The 14,026-nt window shown below is 52.3% G+C and overlaps 1 protein-coding gene across 2 annotated transcripts in view; it reads right to left on the bottom strand.

Annotated features, from left to right (window-relative positions):
- Window positions 1–5,303: 5,303 nt before the first annotated feature.
- RABL6 (RAB, member RAS oncogene family like 6) overlaps window positions 5,304–14,026 on the bottom strand; it is a 53,706-nt gene continuing 44,983 nt past the window's right edge. For both annotated transcript variants that reach the window (XM_014881033.2, XM_088177407.1), the window contains 5 exons: window positions 12,932–13,144; window positions 11,997–12,345; window positions 9,752–9,923; window positions 8,006–8,055; window positions 5,304–7,377 (listed from right to left, as the gene is read on the bottom strand). In XM_014881033.2, coding sequence (XP_014736519.1) covers window positions 7,180–7,377; window positions 8,006–8,055; window positions 9,752–9,923; window positions 11,997–12,345; window positions 12,932–13,144 — 982 coding nt within the window. In that variant the 3' untranslated portion in view covers window positions 5,304–7,179. The remainder of the gene's footprint in view (window positions 7,378–8,005; window positions 8,056–9,751; window positions 9,924–11,996; window positions 12,346–12,931; window positions 13,145–14,026) is intronic.

The following is a 14,026-nucleotide window of genomic DNA, read 5'->3' as shown; positions in this document are numbered from 1 at the left end:
AGAGAAATTCTGAAAGCAATTGGGGAAAAATACCTGGTAGGACGTTAAACAAAAAAACAATTTCCACCTCTTCCCTGCACCAGGAGCATTTCTGAGGAACGGCGAAGCGGCACACCCTCCCTGAAGGGGCAGCCCGCCCCGTCCCGCTGCGCTCTGGGATCTGCCCGGGGGACATGACCGGCTGGCAGATGCCAAACAGCCAACAGGTCCCCAAAATGCCCAGCCTGGGGAGCCGGAGGCCAAGCTGTCCTCACAGGGGTGCCCTTGCCAGCCCAAGGGACAGCCCGGGGCTGTCTGGGGGGGAAGGGGCGGGGGCTGTGGGACGTGTCAGACCCTGCCGGCAGTTTGGGACTCGCTGTGCCCGGCACGGCGATTCCCAAGCTGGGGAAAGGCAAGGTGGCCGCCATGGCACAGCGGAGTGAGGGAGAGGCTGCGCAGTTCAGCACGGGGCCCGCGATGGGAAGCGACAGCGCCGCGCTGGCACCACCAACCTGTCCCCGGGGCCACCGGCGAGACGGAGCCGATGTCAGGGCGATTGCACCCGTGGGGTGACGGCTGCGCCAGGAACGGGCTGGGGCGCGCCTCTAGTCGAGCGTGAGCCTCCGGTGAGGCAGCTCCTAGCTTTCGCTCGGCTTCCCGAATGCAGCACAAAACGGGCCAGGGTGCCACCCGCAGCGCCGGGGGGTGATGCTGGGTCCGTGCCGTGCTCCTGGTAGGATGTGATGCCATGGCAAGAGGCTGCAGCTGGGGCTGGCCAGGCCTGTGGGCAGGAGGTGGGTGCTGGGTCCCCTCCATGGGTGCTACAGCCACCTGAGCAGTGGTGAGGACTCCAGCACTGGGGGAACGGTGCGGGGCACCCCAAAATGGAGATGGGGGGCTGTGGCACTCAGCTATGCCCACCCAGTGCCTCACCATGCTGGGGACTCCTGTGTGACGTGGGTGACGCTGGGAAATGCTGGGGCTGCCCCACTCCCTCCCACACTGCTCAATTCACAGTGGGGATGAGTATTTCATTTCCTACCTTCCCTTTCTCCCGGGCTCCCTGTTCCCGACCCTCCCTGTGTGGGCCACAGCAAGGGGCACAGGGTGGGCACAGAGCACTCACTGCAGAAGCAGCCTTGGAGGAGCAGAAGGGGTCTGGCAGCCATCCCACCCTCGCTCCTGGGGAAGGGCTGAGGAGGGAGCAGCACAGGCAGAAGGAGGGCAGGGCAGTGCTGTGGGCATGGGTCTCTGCCCCCATCGCAGGCAGCACCACTGCAAGCTGCCACGAAATCCTCTGTTTCCAAGGTAACTTGGGGATCCCACAGTTGGGAGAGGCAGAACTGGAATGGGATGAGATGCTCGCTGCTGGCACCCTGCAGCTCCTGTCTGCGGGTAATGCTCTCCTTTTCCCAAGCTGGCTGGCATCACCGTTGATGCTTGGCTGGGGACAGAAGGGTCTCTCATAGCTGCAGGAGTGCCCAGACACTGGTGATGGCCCCAGCAGGTGGGAACCCATCACCTGACACCTGCCACGGAGCTGCTGCCTGCCAAAGGCACAGGGAGGGGTGTTTCTCCTGCCAGCTCCAGGGAAAAGCCTGCTCTTTCCCCAGCTGGCTGGCTCCCTCCCGCAGCCAGCCTGCAGATACCAGCTCGGGCTGCAGCCGTGGCTGCTGCTCAGGCACTGGGAGTGCTCTCCGTGCCATCCTGGAGCATGGAAAGGCGGGACTGACATCCCGCAGGTGTCCCCAGCCACCAGGAGGCACAGCACCCCCATCCGCCTCCTATCTCTCCTCTGTGGCGATGGAGAGCTGCACCACTGCCTTCCCTCCTTGCTCCTGCCCTAAGGCAGAGCCTGGCAACAACCTGGGGGTAATCAGGAGTTTTAGGGGTTCCCAGGCTGGCTGCCCCATTGCAGTATCCCCATGCATCTCCAAGCAGAGCACACGTGCACGCAGACACTCCTGCTTTAACCTGGAATGAAACCCTGTTCCCCACAGGCTGCCCGAGTCCCCAGTTCAGCTGACCTTGCCACACCTCACCCCACTAGGGTCTGCCTGAGCCCACGGGATCGCCCACGATGGCTCCCTGAAGGTACCAGAGGATAATTCCCTCTGCTCAGCAACCACCCTGCCACGGGGTTGGGAGAGGAAGCCTGGATACTCATTGTCGAGCACCCTCGGGCCAGAAACATGCCTGAGACACTGCAGGTTGGTTTTGGAGGCAAACCTACTTGCTCAACTACTTGCTCTGGTATCTTTATGCAGCAGACTGAGCCAGCGCTGGATTAATTATATTACGCCATGGTTGAGGCTGTTGCTAAGCTACAGCCCTGGTCCCTAAACCCGTCCTACTGCACGATTTCCCCACCAACATTCATCTGGCTGGTCTGGGGTATCCCAAAGGACTGAGAAGAACCATGGGCTCTCCAAGCAGCTGGACCCTTGGATGTGGGGACATTGCAGGCAGCAAACCCATTGTGCCTCTAGCCCAGCCCCTACCCAGGTCCATCCTGGGCCAGGACTGGGGGCAGCCAGGTTGCCCCACAGACCCCCAGAGACTCCAAGAGCATTCACAGCTTTACACATTCATTTTGTGTCCTGCTAAAATCCAAGATCCAATGACCTTTTCATGTTCACTGCTGGGAGAAAGGAAAACAAATTCCCACCCTGGGCCTTGCCAAGCCAGGGAAAGACTGGTTATGACTTTATGGGAGCAACAGAAATAGGGAAAAGCTGCATCCCTCAAAGAGCACCATCAGGGTGCATGTGGCCCTTGGCATTGGCCATGGGGCATGAAGAAGGCTGGGTGCCCTGGTGACACAGGCTACAGCTGTGGAAAAGGCCAGCCCATCCCAGGGTCAGTGGGAGAGGGATTATACAGGAATCATTAAGAACCAGCCCTGGCATAACCTCCTGTGGACTAGCATGACTACAGAGAGATGAACTCTTAGGGGACCTGGTGCCAAGAATGGCACAGTCAGGTAATGGCCTGGCCAGCAGGAATGGTGGAGCAGGGACAGAGCCCCATTGGTAAAGGGCTGTGAAGAGGGAGCAGCACTTAAACAAGAGCCCTGGCAAAGTAACAAATCAGCATAAACTGTCCATAGAGTTCCTGAATCCCAGGGCAGAAGGTGATGGGCAGCTTTCCACAGGGATCTTAAAATCGTGGAGTAGTGTTGGTTGGAAGGGTCCTTAGAGATCAGCTGGTTTCAACCACTTGCTATGGGCAGGGGAACAGCTGTAGAGCAGGTGGCAGAAGCTGCAGGGACCTGTCTGCTTGCCCTGGTGCTGGTTCCCTGCCTGGGGTTTGACAGGAAGCAGCCACAGGCCAGGTATCAGCCATGGTCTCTTTGGCACAGGCCGTGCAGGGCTGGGGAACATGGTTCAGCAGCTTGGACCCCCCGCAGGGAGGAGTTTTGTGACAATCACTAGGACAGACTAATGTAAGAAGAGCTTTTTCAGCAGGGTGGGCCAGCCACCTGTGCCAAGGAGATCTGAGCCGTCAGGAGGGCAATGCTGTGCACACAGGAGGAATCCTGAGGGCAGCAGGCACAGAACGGAGGAGGTGGGCAGCTTCAGGCCATTGGTGCAGGGCAGCTGGAATGTCTCCCCAAAACTGGCTCCCAGCTGAGGACCCACGAGGCTGTCAGGCAGAGTAGAGCCTGCTGACCTCAGGCCAGTGTCAGTCTGCTGCAGAGTCTGCACCCACAGCTCCTCACAGCACCCACAGCTCCCACAGCTCCTCACAGCTCCTCACAGCACCCACAGCTCCCCACAGCACCCACAGCTCCCCATCACATCACATCACATCACATCACATCACATCACATCACATCACATCACATCACAATCTCCTCAGCACCCACAGCTCCTCACAGCACCCACAGCTCCCCACAGCAGCTGCATTGTCACACCGGGAGCTACTGAGTGACAACAGCTGTGAACTGTCAAGCTGGGCTGTCCCGCTCCAGGGATGGGTATGGCAAGGAACAGTCCCCAAATAAACACCTGCAGAGAATGGACAGCACCTGGGCCATCCGGGCAGGGAGGACACAGTGAGTGAGAGCAGGTGCCCTTGGAGTTCTCTCCTGGCTTATCCCAAGTGTTCTGGCTCCAAGCTAGCACAGTGGAAGCCAAGACACTTTGGTGGCCCAGGAGATCCCAGGAAGGTAGAGGAGCAAGCACTACCATGTCCCTGACAGATGAGGCTCCCCATGCTGTGCTAAGTAACCAGCCCCAGTCAGTGATAAATCTGCACTTTTCCCTCCTACTGCTCCAAACAGCCCCTGCAGCTGTGGCCAGCATTAGCTGCAAGAAACTGCAGCTCCTCAGCCTCAAGCTCTTGGGTTTTTTTTGGATGACTGATAAAACCAAAAGCAAATAGCCTGGTACCTGAAGAGATGCTTGCAGTAACTATTTATATCATTGTGATCCTGCAGAAGCTTCCCCATAATGACAGGCACGTACATACATTTTATATTTAGCTTCTTTGAAAGGATGGCATGGGAAAGCCTGGCTCAAACAAGGCCTATTTCCTTCTCCCCTCTCTCACACTTGCTGGCTCTGGATCACAGCTCACCTTATAGCCCAAACCAGTTCAGCATTCCCTGGAAAAGGGAGAAGCCCAAGCCTATAAACTCCAGGTTGGACAGGGCTTGGAGCAGCCAGGTCTAGTGGAAGGTGCATCCCTGCTCACAGCAGGAGGCTGGAATGAGCTTTAAGGTCTCTTCCAAGCTAAATCAGTCTGGGATTCTGTGCCTATTATAAAAAGGGCCTTTTTGCAGCTATTCCCTTCCATGTTCCCACTTTACCCACAGGGTGGGATTTCTGTAGCCTTGCTGCAGAAGCCAAACCATGCCACGCACCCTCCTGGGGCTCGAGTGTAAGTAGAGCCAGCTCGCGCATCTGCTTTTCTCTTTTACAGGAGTATTTTGGAGCAGAATGACTCATCTTTGCTTGTTTTTGCCTCAGCTTCTTGTGCTGACAAGCTGCAGGGAATGTGGAGGCTCCTATGGCAGCAAACCTGGCACAGGAGCCAGACCTGCCCAGTCTAGCACTGGTGTCAGCAGGGACTGGCCACCACTACAGCCTCCTGTACCCATACCTGACCAGAACCCCTGCCTCCTCTATGCTGTAGGAGGCAACAGCACTCTCAGGGCAGTTTTGGGGAAGGAAGTCGTGGTTTTTATGTTCAGATCCTTTTTTTTTGGAATGGTTTTTAATTCAGTGCCCCCCATCCTATGAGGTGTGGAGCATAGCAGCACAAGGAGGGACACACAGCTCCCAGGCCCAGGGGCTCTGGGGTAGAAGAAGATGCACAGAGACAGGTGTACAACAGAGCTTTATAGTCAGAATGGACTGTACCAGGGTTTTTCGATGCAAAAATGGAACATGATCCAAAATCCTGATGGAACAGAAGCACTTTCGGGACTATGGCAGCTGAGGCTCAAGCTCCCACCTGCCTTTGCCCAAAAGGGCCACGAATCGGTCCCTTCTAAATCTTCCTTTTCCTCCCCGGATGTGCAAAGTTTGAACTGTCCCATGCAATTTCCCTACAGTGCCATGTGGAATATTCAGAGGAGGCAAATGCTAATGGCAGACAGACCTGAACAACACACTGCTCATGCAGCAAAAAAACAGTTTGTTTTATAGGGAAATGCTTACAAGTGCATTTTGGGCGCAAGAAAAAGAAAAATGGAGCAGGAAATGCCTGCTGGTCAAGAGAGCTCTGGAGTGGTTAATAGATCAAAAGAACACATTGCTTTATAGAGATGCAGAACGAAACTCCAGTTTGGATATCATGGCTGACATTTCACAACAGAAAGGGGTGAGAGACAACAAAACCAAACCTCAAATCAACTTACAAGCAAGAGGGCAATGTAATGCACAGAACCTGGAGGAAGCTTTACTGTCTGAGCTGAGCAAGGGACCCCAGACCCAAGCCAGGAGGGGCACAGAGAACTGACCAGCTCCATCAAACACAGGGGCTGCTCACTGAGACACAGGTGAGTGCCAAGGGGTGGCCGCAGTGCCCATCCAACGGCTGCTGAGCAGGCACTAATCCATGGGTTTAAGTTCAAAGCAAAAACTAAAAGGCTTCCCAAACTCATGGGACAGAGGAGGCTCTCTGCTTGGGGCAGGAAAGGCAGCACGCTGGCTGGCTGCAGGATGGACAGAAGCTGGAGCAGGACAGACGCTGCTGGGCTGCAGTGCTGGTCCCTCTCGGCACAGTGCAGCAGCCGGGGTTTACAGCCTGACTGGAAAATGCCTGAGAAGCAAATGCCTTGCCATGCTAACACTGATCTGTAGCCAATTCTGAAGCTCTGGATATCTTCACTTCTACATGGAGTCATGTCCCTGAGAGGTCCCAGCAGCAGTGCATTCTGAAATATGCAAATTCAAGGGTAGGAAATGCAAAAAAGCACTGATTTTTCTCTCTCTTTCGGGTCAGCTTTGCAGTTTTAAATGTTTTCCCAAACTGCATAGCAGCTTACATGTAGTGTCTGAGACACTGGGGCCACGGAAATCAATGGGCTTCCTGAATTCCAACAGCAGCACCAGTGAGGGCTAATTAAGCTGCTGTGCAGAAAGGTTCCCGTTCAAAGGACTTCAGCAATCACACATTCTCTCTCTCACACTGTCCCTATGCCTACTGCTTTAGAGAGCTGTACTACAGCATGATCTGCTTGACTTAAAGCTCATCAACTGCTGGGTGAAGCAATGGCCAATATCACCTTTCTCCTTAAAAAATAGGAAGGATAAGAAGTTAAAGACTTGAGAAAGTCGAGTATGACGCGTTCATGCGGCATCTTTTGTTGCACTCCTCTTAACCAGACAGGAATTTCAGGTGTGCAGGAGTGGAATGCAGCAGGGACAGAGCAGGAGGCAAGTCCCCTCACCCCGCAGCCTGCCAGTGACCTGATGGGGCATCTCTGGAAGGAGAAAAACTGAAAGCCTGGCAGCAGGCCTGGGAGCCGTGTCCTGAACCTTCCCCTGGCTCACGTACATCTCAGCTGGGTTTTCTTTGTGTAACGATGTACCAGAGCAGCACACACAGATGAAAAGCTTTTTTTTTGCTCACTCTGGTTTGAGAGACTATACAGCAAAGGGCCAAAGCTTTACACATCTGTGCCTGTCCTGGGGTGACTCGTCAGAGAAGATGGAGACAGCCATGGTGCAGAGTCCACTAGCAGCCAAACTACAGCTCCTCGTAGTCTCCCTCACCCCGTGGTTTGCTCATGCTGGCTCCTCCTCCGCCAAGAAAAGCCTCAAGTTCATCTATCTCACTGCTTTTCTCCTTGCTCTTCTTTTTCTTTTTCTTTTTTTCCTCTTTGCTCTCCTCCTTCTCTTTGCTTTTCTTGTGTTTGCTCTTCTTTTTCACTGACTTGTCCTCTTCCTGCAAAATGAGAACATTTTTATTAGCAAGTGCTCTGAGTATGCCAGTGACCCAGGATTTACTGCCCTGACACCTGGCTCTGAAGAATGGTTTGGGCTGGAAAGCACCTAGTCCAACCTCTGTGCCATGGGCACGTGTCTTCAACCAGGTCTTACTAAGGCTGAAGCACCAAAGACCCTTCTGTGAGTTTGGACGGAAAAGCAGACAGACCAGTTGGGTTATACAGGGCACTGGTCTGTTGGTTTGTGCCAAACAATACCATGGTAATGGACAGGCTTAAATGGCACAGACAAAGCCTCCTGCAGACTTCCCTCACTATCCCTGAGGTATCTGTTGTGGGCACCCCTCTGCTTGAAAAATCATGGTGCTATGAATGCACAGTCCAGCAGAGAGGCACTGCTCTGCCTCATCCTGTATTTTACAAACTCACACACTCCCTTTTCAAAGTTCAACTGCTCCACAAGCTCGCTTTGAAGTTCAGTAGTCTGCAGAGCCTAGGAGACACAGATCAGAGCTGCAGGATGTGAGCATGGAAGGGAGTCCACCAAGTCCTGGGCAGACACCATGGAAGGCCACCTCTGTTCTTGGCAGGTGAGTAACACGGCAGATCTGAGGAATTAAACAGTACCTCTTTGCTTTTCTTTTTCTTCTTCTTTTTCTCCTTAGAAGCTTGTTTATCTGTTAAAACAAACAAACAAACAAACAAACAAAAAACCAAAAACCAAACACCACTGTGTTTAATCAATTTAAATGGTAAGAGCTGCAATTCTGCCCTGGCCCCATTTCTGAGAACAAAATGCTCCATCCTGGGCATCCATGAGCAAAGGCAAGGCCAGCACTCCAGGCCAAACTGTGCCTCTTTGGGAACCAACACAGGCCCCAGTACTCACACTCCGACTCAACCATATCTGTCTAGTTTAATTATGAGCATTATATGATCTGTGTGATCAACACTGACCTAGCATTCACTCTGTCCCAGCTACTGAGAAAAACATCTGGAGACTAGCTCTACAAACTGGTACAAAGGCCAAATTTGGGACTGGATTGTTATTTCTAGAACTGAAGAAAGAGCTCCTGGGAACAGTTCTCCTCTGATGGAAATCTTGCCAGGCATCTTCTCTGAGGACGACTGAGGACATGGTATCAGCAGATGGGACACCCTGGCAGGGTAAGACTCGCTGCTGCTCACACTATGTATGGAAATTACATCCCCAAAGCATCCCTGCAGCAGCCCTGCTCTAACAGGTGAATACTTTCACACAGAGTCCATCCCCGTCACGTGTCACACGTGACTATGGCTGATGACTTGACTGCTGAGTGTCCACTGCTTTTGCAAAAACCTCCTTGAACAGAGGAGTACCTGCTTGGCTGCTTCACAAGAGGCTTCATGACAGAACCACTTTTCACATGTACCGTTTGACTGTCACTCTTACCTACACATGCCTTTTTCCTCAGCTGATGTGTAAATGCAGCCATGGAGAAGCCTAACTGCCAGTCAAGCTCCAATCACTGATGACCGAGAGATGGTTTTATATTTACCACCAAAAGAGGAGATAGGAGGAACCCGCGTTTAATCATTTAAGAATCTAAACTGAAGTAGAATTATTGACCTGGGCCTCTGCAGATGCACTTACAGCTATTTCAAGCTCTGCTGTTCAGCAGCTCAGAGTGACAAGCTGATGGAACCATGGCAGCCTGTGACATCTTCCTCACACTTTTGGAACAGCTATTCAAGGAGCTCTCTCTGATGCTGCTCACAGCTTTTTTCCTTTCTTAAATCTTTAACTTCCCATCTTTCATGCTGACATTGGGGCAGGTCTACAGGAAGCTTCTTTGCAGTAATGCTTAGACAGCAGGAATTATTTGCATGAGTAGGATTTGTTCCCTCAGGGAATGAGGGGGCAAAAAATAAAGCCTGAGGAATGCTTAGGTAGTGATAAGGATCCTACCCCATCTTTCCCAAAAACAGAAGAGGAAATTGGCAGGGTCTGTCAGATCATTTTGTTCAAGTTGATCCAAATTCTGGAGGGGGTGGACACTGCAATGCAATGCTAAACACCACTTCCCAAGCACACAGGACTAAGCAGGAAGGCTTACACGGCAGCAGCTTGTGAAAGATGTGCTTCTGCTTGCAGCTGGGACAAAAATAACCTATGGCTGGTGCCAGGGACAAGCCAAGTTCTCCTCCTCATGGGGAAAAACTTAAAAGCTATTTATGCTGTGTTAAACCAGAATGCAGATTCACAGAGGGCATGAAGTCAGGGGGTACTTTATTTAGTGCAAATTGGTTTGCTGATACCCTGGAAAGACTTTGGAAAAACCAGATGCCTGACAAACAAAAGCAGCAAGAGTGGAAATAAGGTGTGAGCTTTACCTTCCTCGCTGCTCTCCTTGGGACCAGCTTCTTCCAAACCCAAGCCAAAAAGATCTGAGTCATTTTTCAGTTTAAAGGAGGGGACTGTTGATTTCATAGGCTGGGGTGGCTTTGCCAGCGAGCTATCATCATCAGATATTTCAGAGAGATCTTCCCGCACTGGGAATTCATCCTAGAGACAAGCAAAGGCAGACAACACTGACAAATGCTTCAACCAAAATCTCTAACCATTTTGCACACAAAAATGTCAGATGTCAGCAGGTGGGGAGGAGGGAAGGAAATGGCAGCTGAACTGACTGTTACTGCCTGAAAATCAGTGTCCTGGATCTTATGAGCTCTAATTTTTGCCTTGGTAAAATGCCTCAGTTGCACTGGTACTGGCAAGGATTCTGAGAACTTCACACTGGGCTGCTGAAATAAAATTCCCAATATAAAGGGATTAAATGAGAACTTCAACTCTGTTAGCTCACCAGCATCAGCTTCCTCCTGCCCTGGGGAGGCACCTCTGTTCTGGGAAAATCCAATCTAATAGACTGAAAACTCCCCTCCAGCCCTGAGCGACAAATGCTTTCTACTGTGCAGCTCTGTGAGTCTCAGGTACCAGAGGCAGCAGGGCTGAGGAAGCAGAGTGTGTCTGCAGAATAATTCCCATCATCGAGTCAAAAGGGAATGTGCTCCTAGGGCAAATCTGCCCCTTCAATGTGGGCTAAAACCCAAGATGCTGCAGAGCCTGGAAATTACCCCAAAATCCTCCATCTTGCATGATGGGAATGGAATTTCAGTTTCATGGTCTTCTGATACCTGCCAACTGATCCTCTTCAGAACCTGTCATCCAACCTTCCCTTGTTGCTTGTACATGGATGGAACCCGGCCCTGCTGCGCTACCGGTCAGGCAGTGCCCCTACTGTGCTAATGACGATGGCTGTACTGGTGTGCCTGACCAGTACACCCTGCAGTGGGAAAGCATTCACATACTGTGGAGCATTCCCTGGGTCAGGCACTCCCTGACACTGCTGCTTCCTCATCAATCTCTTCTCATTGGCGCATGCAGGAGATGGAAACTTGCTCCAAATACTTTTGCTTTCCTACTAAATTGTCAAGAAAAGCAGGAAGTGAAGATGCAAAATGAATGTAAAATTACTTAATAAACAGCACGACACATAAGCAAGGTCAAAGAAACTGGGACAACAGCCCTTTCTATAGGATTCCAGAATGATACAAACACAGGGAAATTCCCTGAACACCAGCTAACCCAGACATCAGGACACCCCTGCACAGCCATGGCCCATCCCAAATCACTGCTAGCAGTTTCCAGAAACTACTCTGCAGGTTGTGAGTACAGGTCACCAAAATCAGGGATATCTCAAGCCATGCAGCAAGTTCTGACCAGTTCAGAGAAGAGGGACAGGAGAAGTGTCTTCTCCACCTGTACTACAGGGCAGGTATGAGGGGACTCCTGGCTTATCTGTTTTAGCAGACACCTGCTAGCACGTGCTGAATGTCACAGACCTTACAGCTACCTCTGCTGTCCTGGAAAGTCTTTCTCAAGCAGACCTTCCTTATTCCCTTTAAGCTTTGCCAAGAAAATTATGTGACGGCCTTTTTATTGCTGGATTGACTGTGAAGAGCTCATTCTTTCTGGCACAGACACCCTTCTGCATGCTAAAGTTCACGTGAAAACCCAGTAGCTTTGCATTTTGTACCTCCCACACTGCTGGACTGGCTGAGAGTAAACAGCACAGTAAAACACACAAACACAAATCTTCTTTGTGTTTGTAAAAACAAACCTTATGTTAGGGAAGGTCTAGGCTGGATATTAGGAAAAGGTTCTTCCCCCAGAGGGTGCTGGGCACTGCCCAGGCTCCCCAGGGAATGGGCACGGCCCCGAGGCTGCCAGAGCTCCAGGAGCGTTTGGACAGCACTGCCAGGGATGGACAGGCTGGGATTGTTGGGAGGTCTGGGCAGGGACAGGGGCTGGACTCAATGATTCTCCCGGGTCCCTTCCAACTCAGGGTATTCTATGGATCTGTGATTCTATGGGGTTCTTATTCCATGCAGCTTCTACACTCAGAGAGAGAATTGCTGGGTTTGTGCTCACATCAATCTCTGCAGGTTGCTTAGCACCTGCCTTGCTGCAACTGCTGTTGAGGGATGGGAGAGCAGATGAAGGCTCTGCTCAGGAAAATGCCTCAACCCTTCCAGCTCAGCTCGGCACAGCTCACAGCAATGTGGGCTTGTTATTTACCATTTTTTTCTTCTGGCTGTCAGAATCCTCACTTTCAAAGTCTGGGTCATCCATAACAAATGAGAGCATCTGAGTAGCTATTGGTCCCTCTTGATCACTGTCAGACTCCTCAGGCTTCTCCTCTTTGACCACTTTCTGCTTGGAAGCAAGTCCTTTGCTTTGGGCAGTGGCCTTTGAGGCCTGGGCTGCTGCTGTGGGGGCAGTAGCAGGAGCTGCCAAGCTTGTGTTGCCCTTGCTGCTGCTGTTTCGTTCAGACCCAGAATGGGGAGGTAAACTGTCAGGAGGCTTCGGGTCACTTGCTTTGGTCAAAATTGCTTCACTCTGGGGTTTCAGAGAATTTCTGGAAGACCTAAGAAGAAACAAGTTGTCAGAGCCTGTCCACCCCTATTTTGTGGAGCAAAGCACAGTTAACAGCTGAGCCTGCCCTGAGGGCAGCATCATCCATCCCATTGGGAAAGGCAGTGCATCCTGTTAGGGGTGTGGGGTCAAACGCACCACTCAGGCTGAGGATAACCCTTGTGTCCCTAACCCTAATCCCATAGGATGTGGTATGTGGAGAACATTGTTCCCCAGCACAGGGTGTGGTGAGTAACTCCACTCCCTTCACCCAAGACTTGACTCCTCTCTCCTCCCCACACCACCACAAATAGCCACCCTGGTGCTCAGTTACAGGCTCTCGTTCAAATTTGAGGAAAAGCAGGCAGATACTCCCATGTAGAACTGTCCCAGTGGCACAGGAGGGCAGTGCTCCAAGGCATGGGGTAGGACACACCACACACAGCAGTTACACCTACATTAACCACAGCCCTAGCTCACAGCTGAACAGGAAGACAGACACACTGAGACTTCCCAGAGGCCGCACACAGTCAGTGGCAGGATGCAGGAGAGGTCCAGGTTTGCCATCACAACCCCACACTTCAGTTTGTGCTTTGTACCTTTTTTTTTCTTGCTCTGTGTTTTTGTCTCCATCAGATATGAGGATGACCTTAGAGTCTTTCACCTCTTCCTCTTCCTCACTGGAGAGGGTGATGTTCTTGCTGGGCACCCGTTCTGCTGCCAGCATTGGTCTGCTGGGGATTTTGTCATCCAGATCCAGGTCGTCTTGGAAACCTGCTACCATGGGGTTCCCTCCAGGTGCCTCTCCATCACTGCAACACAGAGAGTGATCAGACACAGCACCCTGGGAGGTGCTGGACAGACCTGCCTCCCTGCACAGAGACTGAGACTGGCCTGACTTGTACAGCCAACTTCAGGACACGTCCCCAGCCTGGGGCAGCTGATGATTAAAGGGCTGGAGCACCTCTGCTCTGGAGACAGGCTGAAAACGAGGACAGTTAAGCCTGGAGAAGAGAAGGCTCCAGGAAGATGTTAAGAGTCCCTTCCAGTGCCTAAAGGAGCTCCAACAGAGCTGGAAATGGACTTGGAACAAGGGCCAGGAAGGACAGGACAAGGGAAATGGCTTTAAACCGAAGGAGGACAGGGTTAGACAGGATATTGGGAAGGAATTATTCACTGTGAGAGCGGGGAGGCCCTGGCACAGGGTGCCCAGAGAAGCTGTAGTTGCCCCTGGATCCCTGGCAGTGTCCAAGGCCAGGTTGGACGGAGCTTGGTGTAACCTGGGATAGTGGAAGGTGTCCCACGCAGGGGGTGGAACTGAATGGGCTTTAAGGTCCCTTCCAACACAAACCAGTTGGTGATTTTATGATTCTGTGCACTGCCAGCCTTCCCCTGCCACTGCCCAGCTCTGGCTGGACCTGCTCCCTGCAGGCTGCAGCAGTGGCAGGAGCCCTGCTGCACCAGGGTCTGGGATAGGCCACAGCAGGATGTGTCACAGAGGAGTTGCTACCCCTCAAGCTGTAAATGAGTGGCTGGAGAAGGTGAGCCTCAGAGATACAGAGAAGCCTGTGGCCACAGCTCCATCAGAACATGGAGCTCCATCCACCATGTAAGGATCAGTCAGTCAAACCACGGGAACTGCCTGTCTTCATCCCCCCCATCCTGTAATTAAACCTGATCATACACTGCCACTG

The sequence above is a fragment of the Sturnus vulgaris genome, chromosome 22, assembly GCF_052056855.1.
Source record: "Sturnus vulgaris isolate bStuVul1 chromosome 22, bStuVul1.hap1, whole genome shotgun sequence".
Lineage (NCBI taxonomy): Eukaryota > Metazoa > Chordata > Aves > Passeriformes > Sturnidae > Sturnus > Sturnus vulgaris.
This window is presented reverse-complemented; position numbering and strand designations above follow the sequence as displayed.